Here is a 13553-nt window from a genome sequence, read left to right on the forward strand (position 1 = left end):
AGGCAGGGGAGCTGGGCTGAAGGTCAGGAGCTCACCTGTCCTGGCTGCAAACTGTCAACCTTTCACCAGATTTACTACAGCTGGTGATTAACCTACTGTGCTAGCTCCCCCCCCCCCCAAGTTTCCTGACAGTAGCAGTAGGGAGTGGAACAAGATGTGTATTAATGCACTATTTTTACTTCTGTGTGATATAAAAAGTTCAACATGAGCAGTGAAGTGGTAGTAAAGACAAGAGTTGACATATCTATATATATGTTACCTTCAATTTCTTTTGGCGCATATGAGAAGTTGTTTTTGACTGTGCGAGCTATAAGCTTCACTGAGCATGCCCAATGGTTAAGAATTTATGGCTGGAATTTGTTCTTTATTATATACACTTTGATACATCTGTAATTTTTGGACATTGTGACAGAGACATTTAACACTCCTTGCCTGATAGTTGTCCTTTAGGAAGTTTTTCTACTTGCCCACAACATGTAAGCTTTCGACATTTTATTGAAAATCAATGCTTTTTAAAAGTGTCAACAGCCTATATCCTACACTAGAAAAAATACATTTATTCTTGTGCTGAACTATCCTTCAGTATATTCAAAAGAACTTAAATGCAACACCTCGGGACTTAAAAGCCTTCTCACTGCTTTACCATGTTCAAATGCAAAAACCCACAATCCATGAAGCTAGATGAATTGAGAAGGATGTATAAAACACGGGTCTGCAGCCATTATGCTAGCTTGAAATCTTGCCACTATTGTAGAAAAATGCACAGAAGCAGCAAGGCTTTTATGTGTGGCAATATGCTGTGATTGTTATGTATTGTTCAGGAACAACACATCTAGGCAGCACACAGCTACCCTTTTGTTGCCATAAGACCTAAGGTTGCTTTTTCAGACCTTCAGCTACTTCCTGAAGATATGGAAAGGCATTTTATATCTATGTACCCCTTCTGAGCAAGGCGCTTCCAGTGTAGAGCTGCCCCCCATCTCCCGTCTAGACATTTACATTGCTATAGAAGAGAATATACAAACTCTTGATTTTGAGCATTTCATCCTCAGACTGCACAAGTCTCTTGTGTCATCAAGTTTGCAGACCTCAATGAGTAGCTAGACTAGAGATAGGATTGGGCCGACGGATTCCTCCCCTGCCATTCCTATGAATGTTTCTCAAAAGGGCTTGGTCTGTACTCTTCCTCCTAGTCACTGTCTCCTCCCCTCTGATGATGTAGTAATGGAATTTTGTGAGGGAACTTCCTTTTTAAAAGGTATTTTTATTGTCCTGGGCTGGCCATTCGCCATTTTCCAGTCTCTTCTGCTTTTCTTTCTCCCTATGAGGATGCAAATTTTGCCTCTCTTTTGGCAAAATGTAGCTGCATGGATTTTTTTTTACCCCTGTGCCTCTTTAGATGAGATTTAGTAAGGTAGGTAGTTCCAAAACCGTTTCTATCTAGAATGTATTTATTTTACTTCAATAAATATTTTTGAACCTGAAGTTCTGACTCTGCAATCTGTGCAATCCTAAGATATAGAAGGTTATCCCAGCTTATCACATGTAAATTTCTGCTGGTTATGAAGTTTACTTCTGGTACTCCGCTATATTTTTGATGCAATTGCCCCAACTGAGGGTTATTTTTGAGCCTAACAGCTCTGATTCCCCAACAGATACGTTGCACACTTTATTGTGCTAAGACAAATGTGTTATGGCTGAGGGTGGGAAGGAGCAACAGCCAAAAGCTCCTGGGAACATTGCTCTCCAAGTAAGAACTGGGTGAAAGTACTTTGTTTTGATACAAAAGCTCTCAGGCTGTGAAAACAGACTTATTGCCTCACTTATAGTATAACTTATATGAGTATTGACTATATTTGCTTTATACGGTTAAATTGCTACTGAGTCCCTTTTGAAGGATTTTATTGACCAGTTTCAAGATGGTTTACACTTAAGTCTTTCCAGGCATTGGTTTATCATGAGCACATCATATCAAGCAGTGTTACATTTGAATCCAATTCTATTTCAATATGAATAAAAAGTTCACCATGCTTACAGTTTAGACCTTAAGCTAGGATTAAGTTTGAACAAGACATTCCATACTTCAACTTGCCCAAAACAATTTTGTCCACATCAAGCCTTTTGTCCATTATACAAGTTGCCCATATTAGGGCCTGTGCCTACTTGTATCTGGGATATAGGATAGTACGCTCCCAAGGCAGCAGTTTGGTCAAAGCTACCTCCATGTGCTAACTAGCAGTTCTGCATTACCTCTAGGATTGAATACATTTGTAGGTCAGGAACTCTGCATGCGCAGAGGATGCTGAGTCCCAGTTTATAACCTCAGTAAGTATACGACAGGAATTCTTTTCAGAAAAATAAACTAGCTGTGACCTGTTTTACAGGAGGTCCACCTCTTCGACTCAGACTCAACTGCTGTGGGTCTGAGTGAAAGCTATTAATGCAGTGACTTAGAAAACCTCTTTAATAGCATACAGTGAGGGGTACTACTCTTGGCAGCGGAAACAAATATCTAGCAGCCAGGTTAAATTCTCTAACAGCAGTGCTATAGTAGCCTCACTTTCAAGTTCTGAAGGTACTAGGCACTAGCTGACTTCACTAAATACGTCATCACAACTTAATTATATATATGGAGTCAGCAGAGGGAACAGAAACTTTGCCATCTTGTATGTGCATATCAACTCCATTGCACCATCTTGATTTGTCATTTACAGCCAGAATCCCCACCGACACTGCTCTTTTTTTTAAAAAAAAGTTGAAAAATGACACCCAAATGGTGTCCCGGCATGGTTTTCAGTCTGTTTCACCAGAACTTTAAAAGGAGCATCATCTAAGTACTTGGAACAAGATTGCATGTACAAAAGTTTACATTAAAACATTATAAAAGTTTAAAAAAAGACCCTCATAATTTGCTATGGTAATATACCAGAGTGATCAAAGTCTAAATACAATTTTAAAACTGTACATTTACCCTTTGAGGCACTATACACCTTTGACATTTCAAGTCTCAGTTGATTGTTATAGGTTGAGTCTCTCTGGAGGATCAATAAGTGATACCGCATTGTACCTGGAAAAAAGAAAAAGTATTTACGTGAACTCTTATTTCTGCCTTCCATTATTTTGATCATACTCTGTTATCAGCTGTATTATGAAGCAATTATTTGAAGTTTAACTACAGAGCAATTAAGGAGCAGCTGCAGTCCTAGTCCCATACTTACTTGACAGCCTTGTATTTCTCCCGTATAGACTGTTGAGTATGTTGTGCAGCTCTGCAGTAGGTTTTGTGGAGGTCTGTGATGCAAGGCTTAAGATCTTCCATTGTGTATCCTGTCACTTTGGTAAGAGCATCCGTCTACGAAAAAGGTCAAGTATGTACTTAGGAGTTTTCCATGTCAACATAGGACTTTCCATGATTAAAATATTTCTTCTATGTGACTATCCTGAATTTTGACAGTATAGTACTATAGGGAAAAACAGTTACTATACTCCCAACTCAACAGAAAATGGAATGTTGGTGGACAGGAAAAGCTTTAAAGATGGGCTTAAAGCTAAGCATAAAAACGGTGGCATAGACACTGAGAACTGGGAAGTCCTGGCCTTTGAGCGCTCTAGCTGGAGGTCTGCTGTGACCAGCAGTGCTGCGGAATTCGAAGAGGCACATATGGAGGGAGAAATATGCTAAGAGGAAGGTGTGTCAAGCCAACCCTGACCGGGACTGCCTTCCACCTGGAAACCAAAGTCCTCACTGTGGAAGAACATGCGGATCGAGACTAGGGCTCCACAGTCACCTACATATTCACTGCCAGGACACTACACTTGAAAGGCCATCATACTCAAACAATAAGGGATCGCCTAAGTGAATAGGGAAAGCTTAGGCAGCAAGGAGTGTGAGACTTATTTTCTCCTTGTGCAAATTAATTACTCTGAATGCTGCTAAGAATTTAGAATACTTGATTAAGGGGCACAAGAGCATGAGTCCACCTTTGTGTAGCTTGAACTTAATTAGAGTGGCATTAATTTATTGTCCAATGAATCTATGCTAGAAGACCTGATCTAGGTCTTTCTGGGAAGATAATTTCTTTCATCTCCATTAAGCATGAATTTGATCATGGCCGCAGGAACGGAAAATATCAGGACATGAAATGCTCTAATAAATATATAGGACAGGCGTCAAAGGTAGAACAATTATGACTTTGAAACTGAGCAAAACTGAGACTGAATCTTCGTTTTGCTAAAAAAGGACACAGTATCTTACAATGACAAAAGCCTATGAATTCTAGGCAGATGAATTAAATGCATTTTCTGTATGTTCATGTGTGCCTCAAGCACAAGGCAACTGATTATCTCCTTCAATGCCCAATTAATGTTTATATTGAGTTCCGACATCTAGGACATTTAGAAAGAGCATATTTTAAGAACTCAGGATGCAATTACACTGCAGATTTACTGCAATTTTAACTGTGAAACCACTGGAGCTGTGGTTTTACAAGACCTTTAGCCTTTTCTGCCAAAGAGTGCTGGTGCTCCAAACTACGAATCACAGGATTTCATAGCATTAAGTCATGACAGTTGAAGTGGCGTCAGACTGTATTAATTCCATAGTGTAGCTGCACCGTAATTCTCAGCAGCATACATCTCAAAAGGGTTTTTTTTTTTGGGGGGGGGGGGTTCTGTGTCAGGAGCGACTTGAAAAATGGCAAGTCGCTTTTGGTATGAGAGAATTAGCCAACTGTAAAGCCATTTCTTGCTATGATACTGCACCAAGCAAGATCAGAGATCAAATTAAGGGGCAACATTGTTAATTTCATGTTTAAAGAGTTTACACTGTCCAAAAAACTATTAATTCAAGCTAAAATGGAGGCCTAGACAATGTTTTGATATACAATTAAATGTTTTATACTTACCCAAGTTTTCCCAGAAATTGTATAGTTTGCTATATGAAAAGCAGCTGCAGCAGTTATTGATGGCAAATATTTCAAGTATGTCTCAGCATCAATTAAACTCAGTTCTCCCAAGTACTGCAAGAAGGAGAAACCGCTTGTTAACACTCTTTGTAGATACTGTTGTACATTATCCCAATCAAGTAACTCAAGTTTTCTCAACAGCATTCCAGGTTTGGAAAATTGTGAAAGCAAGCTTTATCTAACATACCAGTTCATAGTGCGCTCCATTCTACTGTATTTTACCTATCAAAGCCACAATGTAAACAGTTAAGCTATTAAGCAAATGCATAAAAAGAATAAACTTAGATCTGAAGAGTAGAAACAGGGTGCTCTCTCATCCACAACTACAGGCAGGTGCCAAGTTATGAACAGGATAGCTTCTGTAGGCTTGCTCTTAAGTTAAATTCATATCAAGTCGGAACATGTATATTTTAAGTGTAGCTCCAGCCATACATACATTTAACTATATATATTACAGTGGAATGGAGCACACTATGAACTGGTATGTTAGATAAAGCTTACTAATGCTCAGTTTGCTTCCACAATTTTCCAGACCTGGAATGCTATTCAGGAAGTGAGAGAAATCTGCCCTCAAAAGGGAAATCCACTCCTGAAAGAGCTATCAAGGGGAAAAGATGTCTCAACTGAAGCTTTATCACCAATCCTTGTTTCTACAAGAGGCTACATTTTTCAAAATCCAGTTATGAGGACAGAAAGTAAGGCAAAAACTTCTAAACAGGGGCACAAAAATCAAAACAAACACCACAAGGCTGTTAACGCTTTCATAACATGTATATAAGCTTTGAATAGCATATGAAATAAGCTTTTTAAAATCACACTTGGGTTTCCTGAAGAATTTCCAAAACTTACCAGTGCTAGGTTTTCTACTTGGGAACTAGTTGGCTCATGTAAAAAATACTGAGTGATGAACTGATTTATTGTAGGAGCTGCCAGGTCAAATGACAGGACTTTCAGAACTAAGTGCTCCATCCTGAGAACTTGTTTCTTTGTGTAAGTGTCATCTGTGATATAAACAAATTCTGCAACTTCAGGAGGGTAAATTTCTTCAAACTTTCTATAATAAAAAAGAAAGCATTGTTGCATAATGCATCATCCTTGTTCTATTAATATGCATACTTCCACGTTTATATCTTGGAAAAAACTTGAAAGTTGACAAGAAAAGATTCGCTCCTGTTGTTTTCTGGGTGCCCCAATATGTGCTATAAGCATCAGTGTTAGGGAATGAGTAGATCCTCAGAAGTTGCATTATAATTCCCCGAATCCCATACCATTTGCTAGGCTGCCTAAAACAAAAAGGTGTAATTACCCCACCATATATGAAAGGCCACATAGTTGCACCTTTGTACAATAGCTTTTTAAATACATATATAAATAGCAAAGGTTTTATATTGAGCGTCACAATGGATTCAAATTTAAACAGGCAAAGTTTTATTCTCAATAATATTTGTAAATAATAACTTGCCTAGGCATCTGTCTCTAATAATAGTCCAATCTTGTATTTAGTTTGTCTGAGTAAACTAATATTTTTAAAAGTTGACTTACGATGCCAACAGCATGGCTGCAGTTCCTACAAGCTGAAGTTTCCCTCTTAGCACCGACATCGTAGACAGGAACCTGTCAATGTAGTTGACAGCCAAGTGCAAGGTTTCATTTTGTAGCTTATATTCTTCACCGACTTCCACCAGCCAGTCCACAAGAATGGCCCGCATGTTATTTGTGATGTCTGGCTGCTTCTTCATGTAACCCACTTTGGGCTTGCACTTGACCTATAAGAAAAAGATAGTTATCACTTGCCATTTCAACGCAAGAGGTGACTTTGGGGTCAATCACATTTGCAGTGAGAGATTGCTGGCAAGCTCTAATGCCAGGGGGATTTTAGGGATAGTAAAAGGAGAAAATCATCAAGTTTTCACCAATTTGTCCATACTGCACTTTAGATGTTTTATAGGCCCTTGAAATCCACTGGGCAACTTAAGACAAATTAAGTAGTAATGATTCTTACGTGTATCAGATTTCCATTACAGAGGTACATTAATTTCACTTAATTTGATCTTGTACGTGTTTTACAAGGGAGTATATCTATTAAGTACCTCACCATGTAACATACTGCCTTGATCAAGGAAGAAAACGAATACTATAAAAGGCATACAAGTTTGTAAGAGCTTGTCTCATCTGTGCAACTGGAACACCTCTGCCTCCATCAATTTCAATAATTGTACAACTAGACTACTTTTTTAATGTCCTAATAACATTCTATGGACTGCATGTAGTTAAGTATAATACTGCAACTCCGGAAGGAAAAGGAAAAGCAGTAGTGGCCCTAATATACTAACTTCTTATATCTATGAAACCCAGAGAGCTCCATATCAGTCAATAGAACAAGATTAGAGAGGCCAGTGTATATAAACTGTTCTTACCTCCATTTCCCTAAGATATTTGTAGATGTCTTCAATGTAGTCTGGTACATGATTAACATTAACTCTTGGTTCTGCTTCTTGGACTATTGACATATCCATAATACTTGGTGACCCTAAAACCCAATACATGTGTAAATTAAACATTTATTCTGTGAAACCATATTTATAAGACAGGGAATGGTTGTTATGAAGTATATCGTAGTTTTTTCCAATCTGGACTGGTCCTTGCTTATGTACCATAATACCTCATATTATTCTGCACTTCCCAGCCATAAAGTATTATCATATATATTCACATATAAGTCAAGGATAGGTTTTTGGGGTTAAAAGTATGGATACAATCAGGGATACATTGAGAGGAAAGCACCAACATTGACTCAGAAGGACAGTCTTTCCTAGCTGCCACTGTCACCATTTTCCCACGAAAGTAACCCAAAGTGACACCATGGCAGGTAAAAGGGATCAGTGCTTCTTTTATGCTCTTCCAGGACAGTCTAAGCCAGTGGTGGCGAACCTATGGCATGCATGCCAGAAGGGGCACGCAGCACCCTCTCTCCTGGCACTCAAGCCATTGTGGGGAAGCAAGGTGGGTAAAGGGTGCCAAGTTCCCTCTGCTCATCTTTATGTCTTAATTTTTGACTAAAATTCCTAGACTTATACAGGAGTATGTACAGTAATTGTTTTGAATGATGTGATTACTGGAAGATTGCAGATGCAAGTATCCACTACCTTCCCACAAAACAAGCCTCCTGTTCTTATAGAAGATCTTGCTAGTATGGCCAGAGTTGCTCTTTTCTCCTCCCACGCACGAGGCATGAAAGGCAAGGAGGGCACGAGAAATGCAGACAGACACAGGGCATGCTGGCTTGGACATTTTTGCAGGGTCTGTAACCAAATCAGTATTAACTCCCATCTTGACATTAGTTCCTATCTTCATACAATTTCATCTACTCCTTCTCTTCCTACATAGGATGTATCTTAAATCACACAATTCCTATGTACCCCTCTCCCCACTCAATCCTGCCACATTGCAAGAGATATTGTTCACCTCCCTCACAAACCAGAGAGGCATCAAAGTTCTTTTAGCACAGTGGTTCCCAACCTGTGGTCCGCAAGAACACATAAATGGTTTGCGGCCTCACCATTACTGCACCATTGCCTCGAAACCATGCGGCAACGAGCGCGACTGGTCTTGCAAAATCCTCTTACAGTGCCGAGGCAACGGGGATGTCGGGAGGGGAGAGGCTGACTATCCACGAAACATGACTACCACATGAGCTCTAGATTATTAAATATGGTTCTCTGTGAGCAAGCAGATGGTGACTACTGGATGGCAGTAGTACAGCCTTGCAAAGACAGCTGCTCTTTCAAGGGGAGTGTTGTCTTCTGTAATAGCTTTAGAAGCAGCCAGGAAGATTTTTTCTTCTAGAGACCAAAGTCATTAGATAGCCAGCCCAGGTTTCAGTTACAAGGCGTAATGGACCTCTTATGCTGCTGAAATCTCAGTAGCATCACTGTCTAACTTTTCTAGATAGAACAAAGACACCAAGTACATCTTTTAACAAAATGCTAAGGCTCCATACACGATGTCCAGAAGAGAAACAAATACTATAGTGCAAAAAAAATATATTACACCTACCAGTACTAAGGTCCATTGGATTGTCTATAGGTGTCAGAGGCTTCCTGTTTCCTAATGAAGCAACAGCTGCCCTCAAGCCTAGGGCGTCTTCGCTAGGCATGGCCTTTCTGGATATTCGTTTCTTCTGCCTGGTGGTATCGGGCTCATCCACATGAATTGTGAAGGCGGGCTGCTTGCTCCCCATTTTTGCCACAGGAATATCCACATAGTTCTCATCGTTCGTACTCCATGGTATTTGACACACAGGGACCTGTGAAGGAAGTTCACTTTTAATAAGCAATTCTTTATTACAGTCCACAGACCCAGCAAGTTGTCCAAGATTATTAGGATTGGTTAACTGGATGAACCCAATGGTTGCTGACCAGTGGCTCTGCCTCCTCATCCTAGGGGAAAGGGTTGCCTGGACCCAGGGCTCTTTAACACCTTTATCAATGAATAGAGGGTGTACTCATCAAATTTGCAGATGGCACCAAATTGAAAGGGATAGCTAATACTTCGGAAGACAGGATCAAAATCCAAAATTACCTTAACGAATTAAAGAGCTGGGCCAAAACTAAAAAAACAAAAAACAAAAACAAATTTCAACATGGAGAAATACGGGATACTACACTTAGGCAGAAACAATGAAATGCACAGATATAGGGCCCTTCCACTCAGCCATATAACCCAGAATACCAAGGCAGAAAATCCCACAATATCTGCTTTGAACTGCGATATTTGAGCCCACACTGTGGGATTTTATTCAGCTGTGTAGAAGAGACCATAGAATTAGAGACACCTGGCTTGAAAACAGTACATGTGAAAGGGATATTAGCAGGCCATAAGCTGAACACGAGCCAACAATGTGATGTGGCAGCTAAAAAAGCCAACACAATTTTAGGTGGCATCATAAAGAGCATAGTGTCCAGATCAAAGGAAGCCTTATATACTGACAAGCTGGAACATGTCCAGAGAAGGGCAGTCAAAAAGCTCAAGTGTCTATGAAGCCAAGCCCTATAAGGTATGTTTAGCCTGCAGAACAGAAGGCTGTAAGGGGACTTGATAGACATGTTTAAATACACCATGTAGCAACATTTGAAAAATGTTCTGTTCCTGGTTTTAAAGTGCTATTTCCTGTTTAACTGTGTGGTACTTACTTTGACAGTAGTTATTATGCTCCAGAAACTTTGTTTTTGTGGCTGCCACAAACTACCATATGTTGAATTACTTGAAACTTGAGACTGAAAAAATATAGCAAAATGTGCGGCAAAATGTCCCACGGAAACAAACTTTCACCATGTTTTTGTGATAGAATCATTTTTTTCATCGTGTGAGAGAATTGGCCATCTGCAGGAATGTTGCCCAGATGTGTTACCATCCTGTGGGAGGATTCTCTAAAATCCCTGTATGGGAAGCTGGAGCTGACAGACAGGAGCTCACCTCAAGGATTCAAAACACAGACCTTCAGGTCAGTAGTTCAGCCAGAACAAGGGTTTAACCCAGGCATGGGCATACTTCAGCCCTCCAGTTGTTTTGGACTTCTAACTCCCACAATTCCTAACTGCTTCAGGCCCCTTCCTTTCCTCAAGCTATTAGGAATTGTGGGAGTTGAAGTCCAAAACACCTGGAGGGCTCAAGATTGCCCAGGCCTGAGTTAAATCCATTGTTTCACCTTGGCTCCTAGATAGAACCAATTAGGAAATGGCATTTATAATCCAGGAACAAAACTTGTGTTACATAGTGTAACAGAAAGGAGATCACATTGAAGAGGGTCCAATGCTTGTTTTCTGCTGCTCTGGAGACACAGAGCAATGGATTCAAATTGCAGGGAAAAATATCCCACCTAAACATTAAGGAAGAGTTCCTGATGACAAAAGCTGTTTAATGGTGGGCTAGGCTGCCTGGGAGTGTGGGGGAGTCTCCTTTTGCAGAGGGGGAGCTGGATGGCCATCTGTTTGGAGGGCTTTGGTTTTGTTGTATTTTCCTGCAATGTGGTTGGACTGGGGGGGGGGGGTCTCTTCCAACTCCAGCTGGATATCCAAGAGCAGAAGGAAAATCTAAAGCAGTGTTTCTCAACCTCCCCAATTCCGCGGCCCCTTAATGCAGTTCCTGATGTTCTAGTGACCCCCAACCATAACATTATTTTTGTTCCTACTTCATAACTGTAATGTTGCTACTGTTAGGATTCTGAACCTCACCGATGATAGAATTGGGTCAAACTTCTGACACGGAACCCCCACGACCAACAGAAAATACTGTGTTTTCCAATGGTCTTTGGTGACCCCTAGGTTGAGAAACGCTGACCTAAAGTATTCAACCAACCCAGTGGTTCTCAACCTGTGGGTCTCCAAATGTTTTGGCCTTCAACACCCAAAAATCTTAACAGCTGGTAAATTGCCTGAGTTTTCTGGGAATTGTAGGCCAAAACACCTGGGGACTCACAGGTAGCGAGGCTGGATAGACACTGCTATATAATGCAGTGTGGAGGCTCAGCTGAGTTGAGACCATTTAGGCACCAGGTGTATATATGTATATTTGTGTGCATGTGTATATGTGTGTGTATATATGTATATTTGTACATATATATATATACACACACACACGTGTGTATGAATCTGTGCATGTATTTGAGTGTGTGTATATATGGTGTATTTTGGGGGTTTTTAAGTCTGTTCCGCTGGAGTTTTTTGCGTGTGTGCGTGTTTAGGGGTAATGGACACTCATTGGACTGTTAGGTGTATTGTGTCCAAATTTTGTGTCAATTCGTCCGGTGGTTTTTGAGTCATGTTAATCCCAGAAATGAACATTACATTTTTATTTATATAGACTAATACTACTACTACTACTACTACTACTACTAATAATAATAATAATTTATTATTAGCAACTCGAAAAGCGATTTAAAGATTGAACTGCAAAGACTCTGGCACAAACCAGTCAAGGAGGTCCCAGTGGGGATCAGCACACTGGGTGCAGTGCCTAAAGACCTTGGCCTACACTTAAAAACAATCAGTGCTGCCAAAATTACCATCCAACAGCTGCAGAAGTCCTGCCTACTCAGAAATCCCATGCATTATTTGCTGATATGTCACATAGTCCTAGACTAGTGGTTCTCAACCTGTGGGTCCCCAGATGTTTTGGCTTTCAACTCCCAAAAATCCCAACAGCTGGTAAATTGCCTGGGTTTTCTGGGAATTGTAGGCCAAAACACCTGGGGACCCACAGGTAGCGAGGCTGGATGGACACTGCTATATAATGCAGCGTGGAGGCTCAGCTGAGACTATTTAGCTGAGACCAGGTGGTTGTGAAGGTTCAACAGGGGAAGGAAGGAAGACTACAGACCTTGAGGAAGGAATGGGGCCGGCAGTGGGGAGAAGAGACCTGATCTGAAATGCAGATTTTTGTAGAGGAGCCAGGCCGCTGAGGCGTGGAAAGCGCGCCAAGCTGTCCCTTTACATCCCGCCAAAGGAAGGAATGCATGGGATCAGGGGAGGTGTAGTTCCGCCAAGGTCTTTAGTAGTCTTCTGCTATGAACAGTTGAAGCGATACCAAACTGCATTAATTCTAGTGTTGACTAGGCTTGGGGAAATTTGGGCCCTCCAGGTGCTTTGGACTTCAACTCCCAGCATTCCTAACAGCCTCAGGCCCCTCAGCTTAAGCGGCTGAGGGGGAAAAGGAAGGGGCCTGAGGCTGTTAGGAATGCTGGGAGTTGAAGTCCAAAGCACCTGGAGGCCCAAATTTCCCCAGGCCTGGTTTAGCTGTACCTGAAGGGGTCCCAAAGCCCAAAAAAGGCCTGAACTGGGCACCAGGCCTCAAGAGGCCCTCTTAGCCAGAGGAGGCGGAACTACAACTCCTATGGCTCTGGGAGCATCCTGCACGAGCCCAAAATGGCGGCCGAGCAGGCCCAAGCGTCCCTGCTCCCCTTCCTTCCCTAGGCGCCTCTACCTGGACCGGGTCCGAGGAGCAGCGCTGGTTGGCCTGCAGCAGCCCCAACGCCAGCCGCTGCCCTTGCCCTCCCGGGAGCTTGGCCGAGGCGCCACCATCCTTCACCGCCGGGGGAATGTTCTCCTGGTTCTCCAGCTCCGAGGCGGCAGCAGCGGTGGCGTCCGTCAGCATGATATGATGGGATAGAGAGGAGGCTCCTGCTCCGGCGGCGGCACAAGCTCAATGGAAAGGCTCGGCGTCCGTGGCTCTTGCACTTCCACCGTTCAAGTAGCCCGCGAGGATTGAATCGGCCAATAGGGAGGGAGAACGCCCTGACGTCACTGCTTACGGGAGCCCGCGAGGGTCGAGAAGTCGGTTTGAAAGGAATTAGCGGGAGGAGGGGATTGGCTGGCGGGGAAGGGGGCGGTCACGTGGCTATAAATAAGCAGTCACTTAGGCTGAAGACAGGTGGCGAGCGGGGTTTCTGTCATTACCTTCCTCGGAAAGACAGGAAACCTCCAGGGAGGTTCCTTATTGATTCCTCACACTAGAATACTTGCTGTGAATTATTTCTCTTTTTTGTTTATGTAGGTGCTATGGATATATATTATTACTATTATTTTTATAAGT

General features: G+C 41.8%; 1 protein-coding gene across 1 annotated transcript; it reads right to left on the reverse strand.

Moving 5' to 3' along the window:
• Window positions 1-1885: 1885 nt before the first annotated feature.
• On the reverse strand, window positions 1886-13244 carry CCNA2 (cyclin A2). Its single transcript, XM_060778994.2, has 8 exons — window positions 12945-13244; window positions 9021-9270; window positions 7382-7494; window positions 6507-6730; window positions 5814-6018; window positions 4905-5018; window positions 3219-3352; window positions 1886-3067 (listed from the first exon to the last, which is right to left on the reverse strand). The coding sequence occupies exons 1-8, from the start codon at window positions 13113-13115 to the stop codon at window positions 3019-3021; spliced, it is 1260 nt and encodes a 419-aa protein (XP_060634977.2). The 5' UTR covers window positions 13116-13244; the 3' UTR covers window positions 1886-3018.
• Window positions 13245-13553: the final 309 nt, after the last annotated feature.

The sequence above is a fragment of the Anolis sagrei genome, chromosome 5 (assembly GCF_037176765.1).
Source record: "Anolis sagrei isolate rAnoSag1 chromosome 5, rAnoSag1.mat, whole genome shotgun sequence".
NCBI classification, from domain to species: domain Eukaryota; kingdom Metazoa; phylum Chordata; class Lepidosauria; order Squamata; family Dactyloidae; genus Anolis; species Anolis sagrei.

What these genes read in the sequence shown, in the direction of transcription:
- CCNA2 (XM_060778994.2), bottom strand. Translation starts at nt 13,115, where the DNA reads ATGCTGACGGACGCCACCGCTGCTGCCGCCTCGGAGCTGGAGAACCAG. An exon ending in CAATTTCTGGGAAAACTTGG is followed by an intron (nt 3,353 to 4,904) that starts GTAAGTATAAAA and finishes CCTTTTTCGTAG; the next exon opens with ACGGATGCTCTTACCAAAGT. An exon ending in GAGAAATACAAGGCTGTCAA is followed by an intron (nt 3,068 to 3,218) that starts GTAAGTATGGGA and finishes TCTTTTTTCCAG; the next exon opens with GTACAATGCGGTATCACTTA.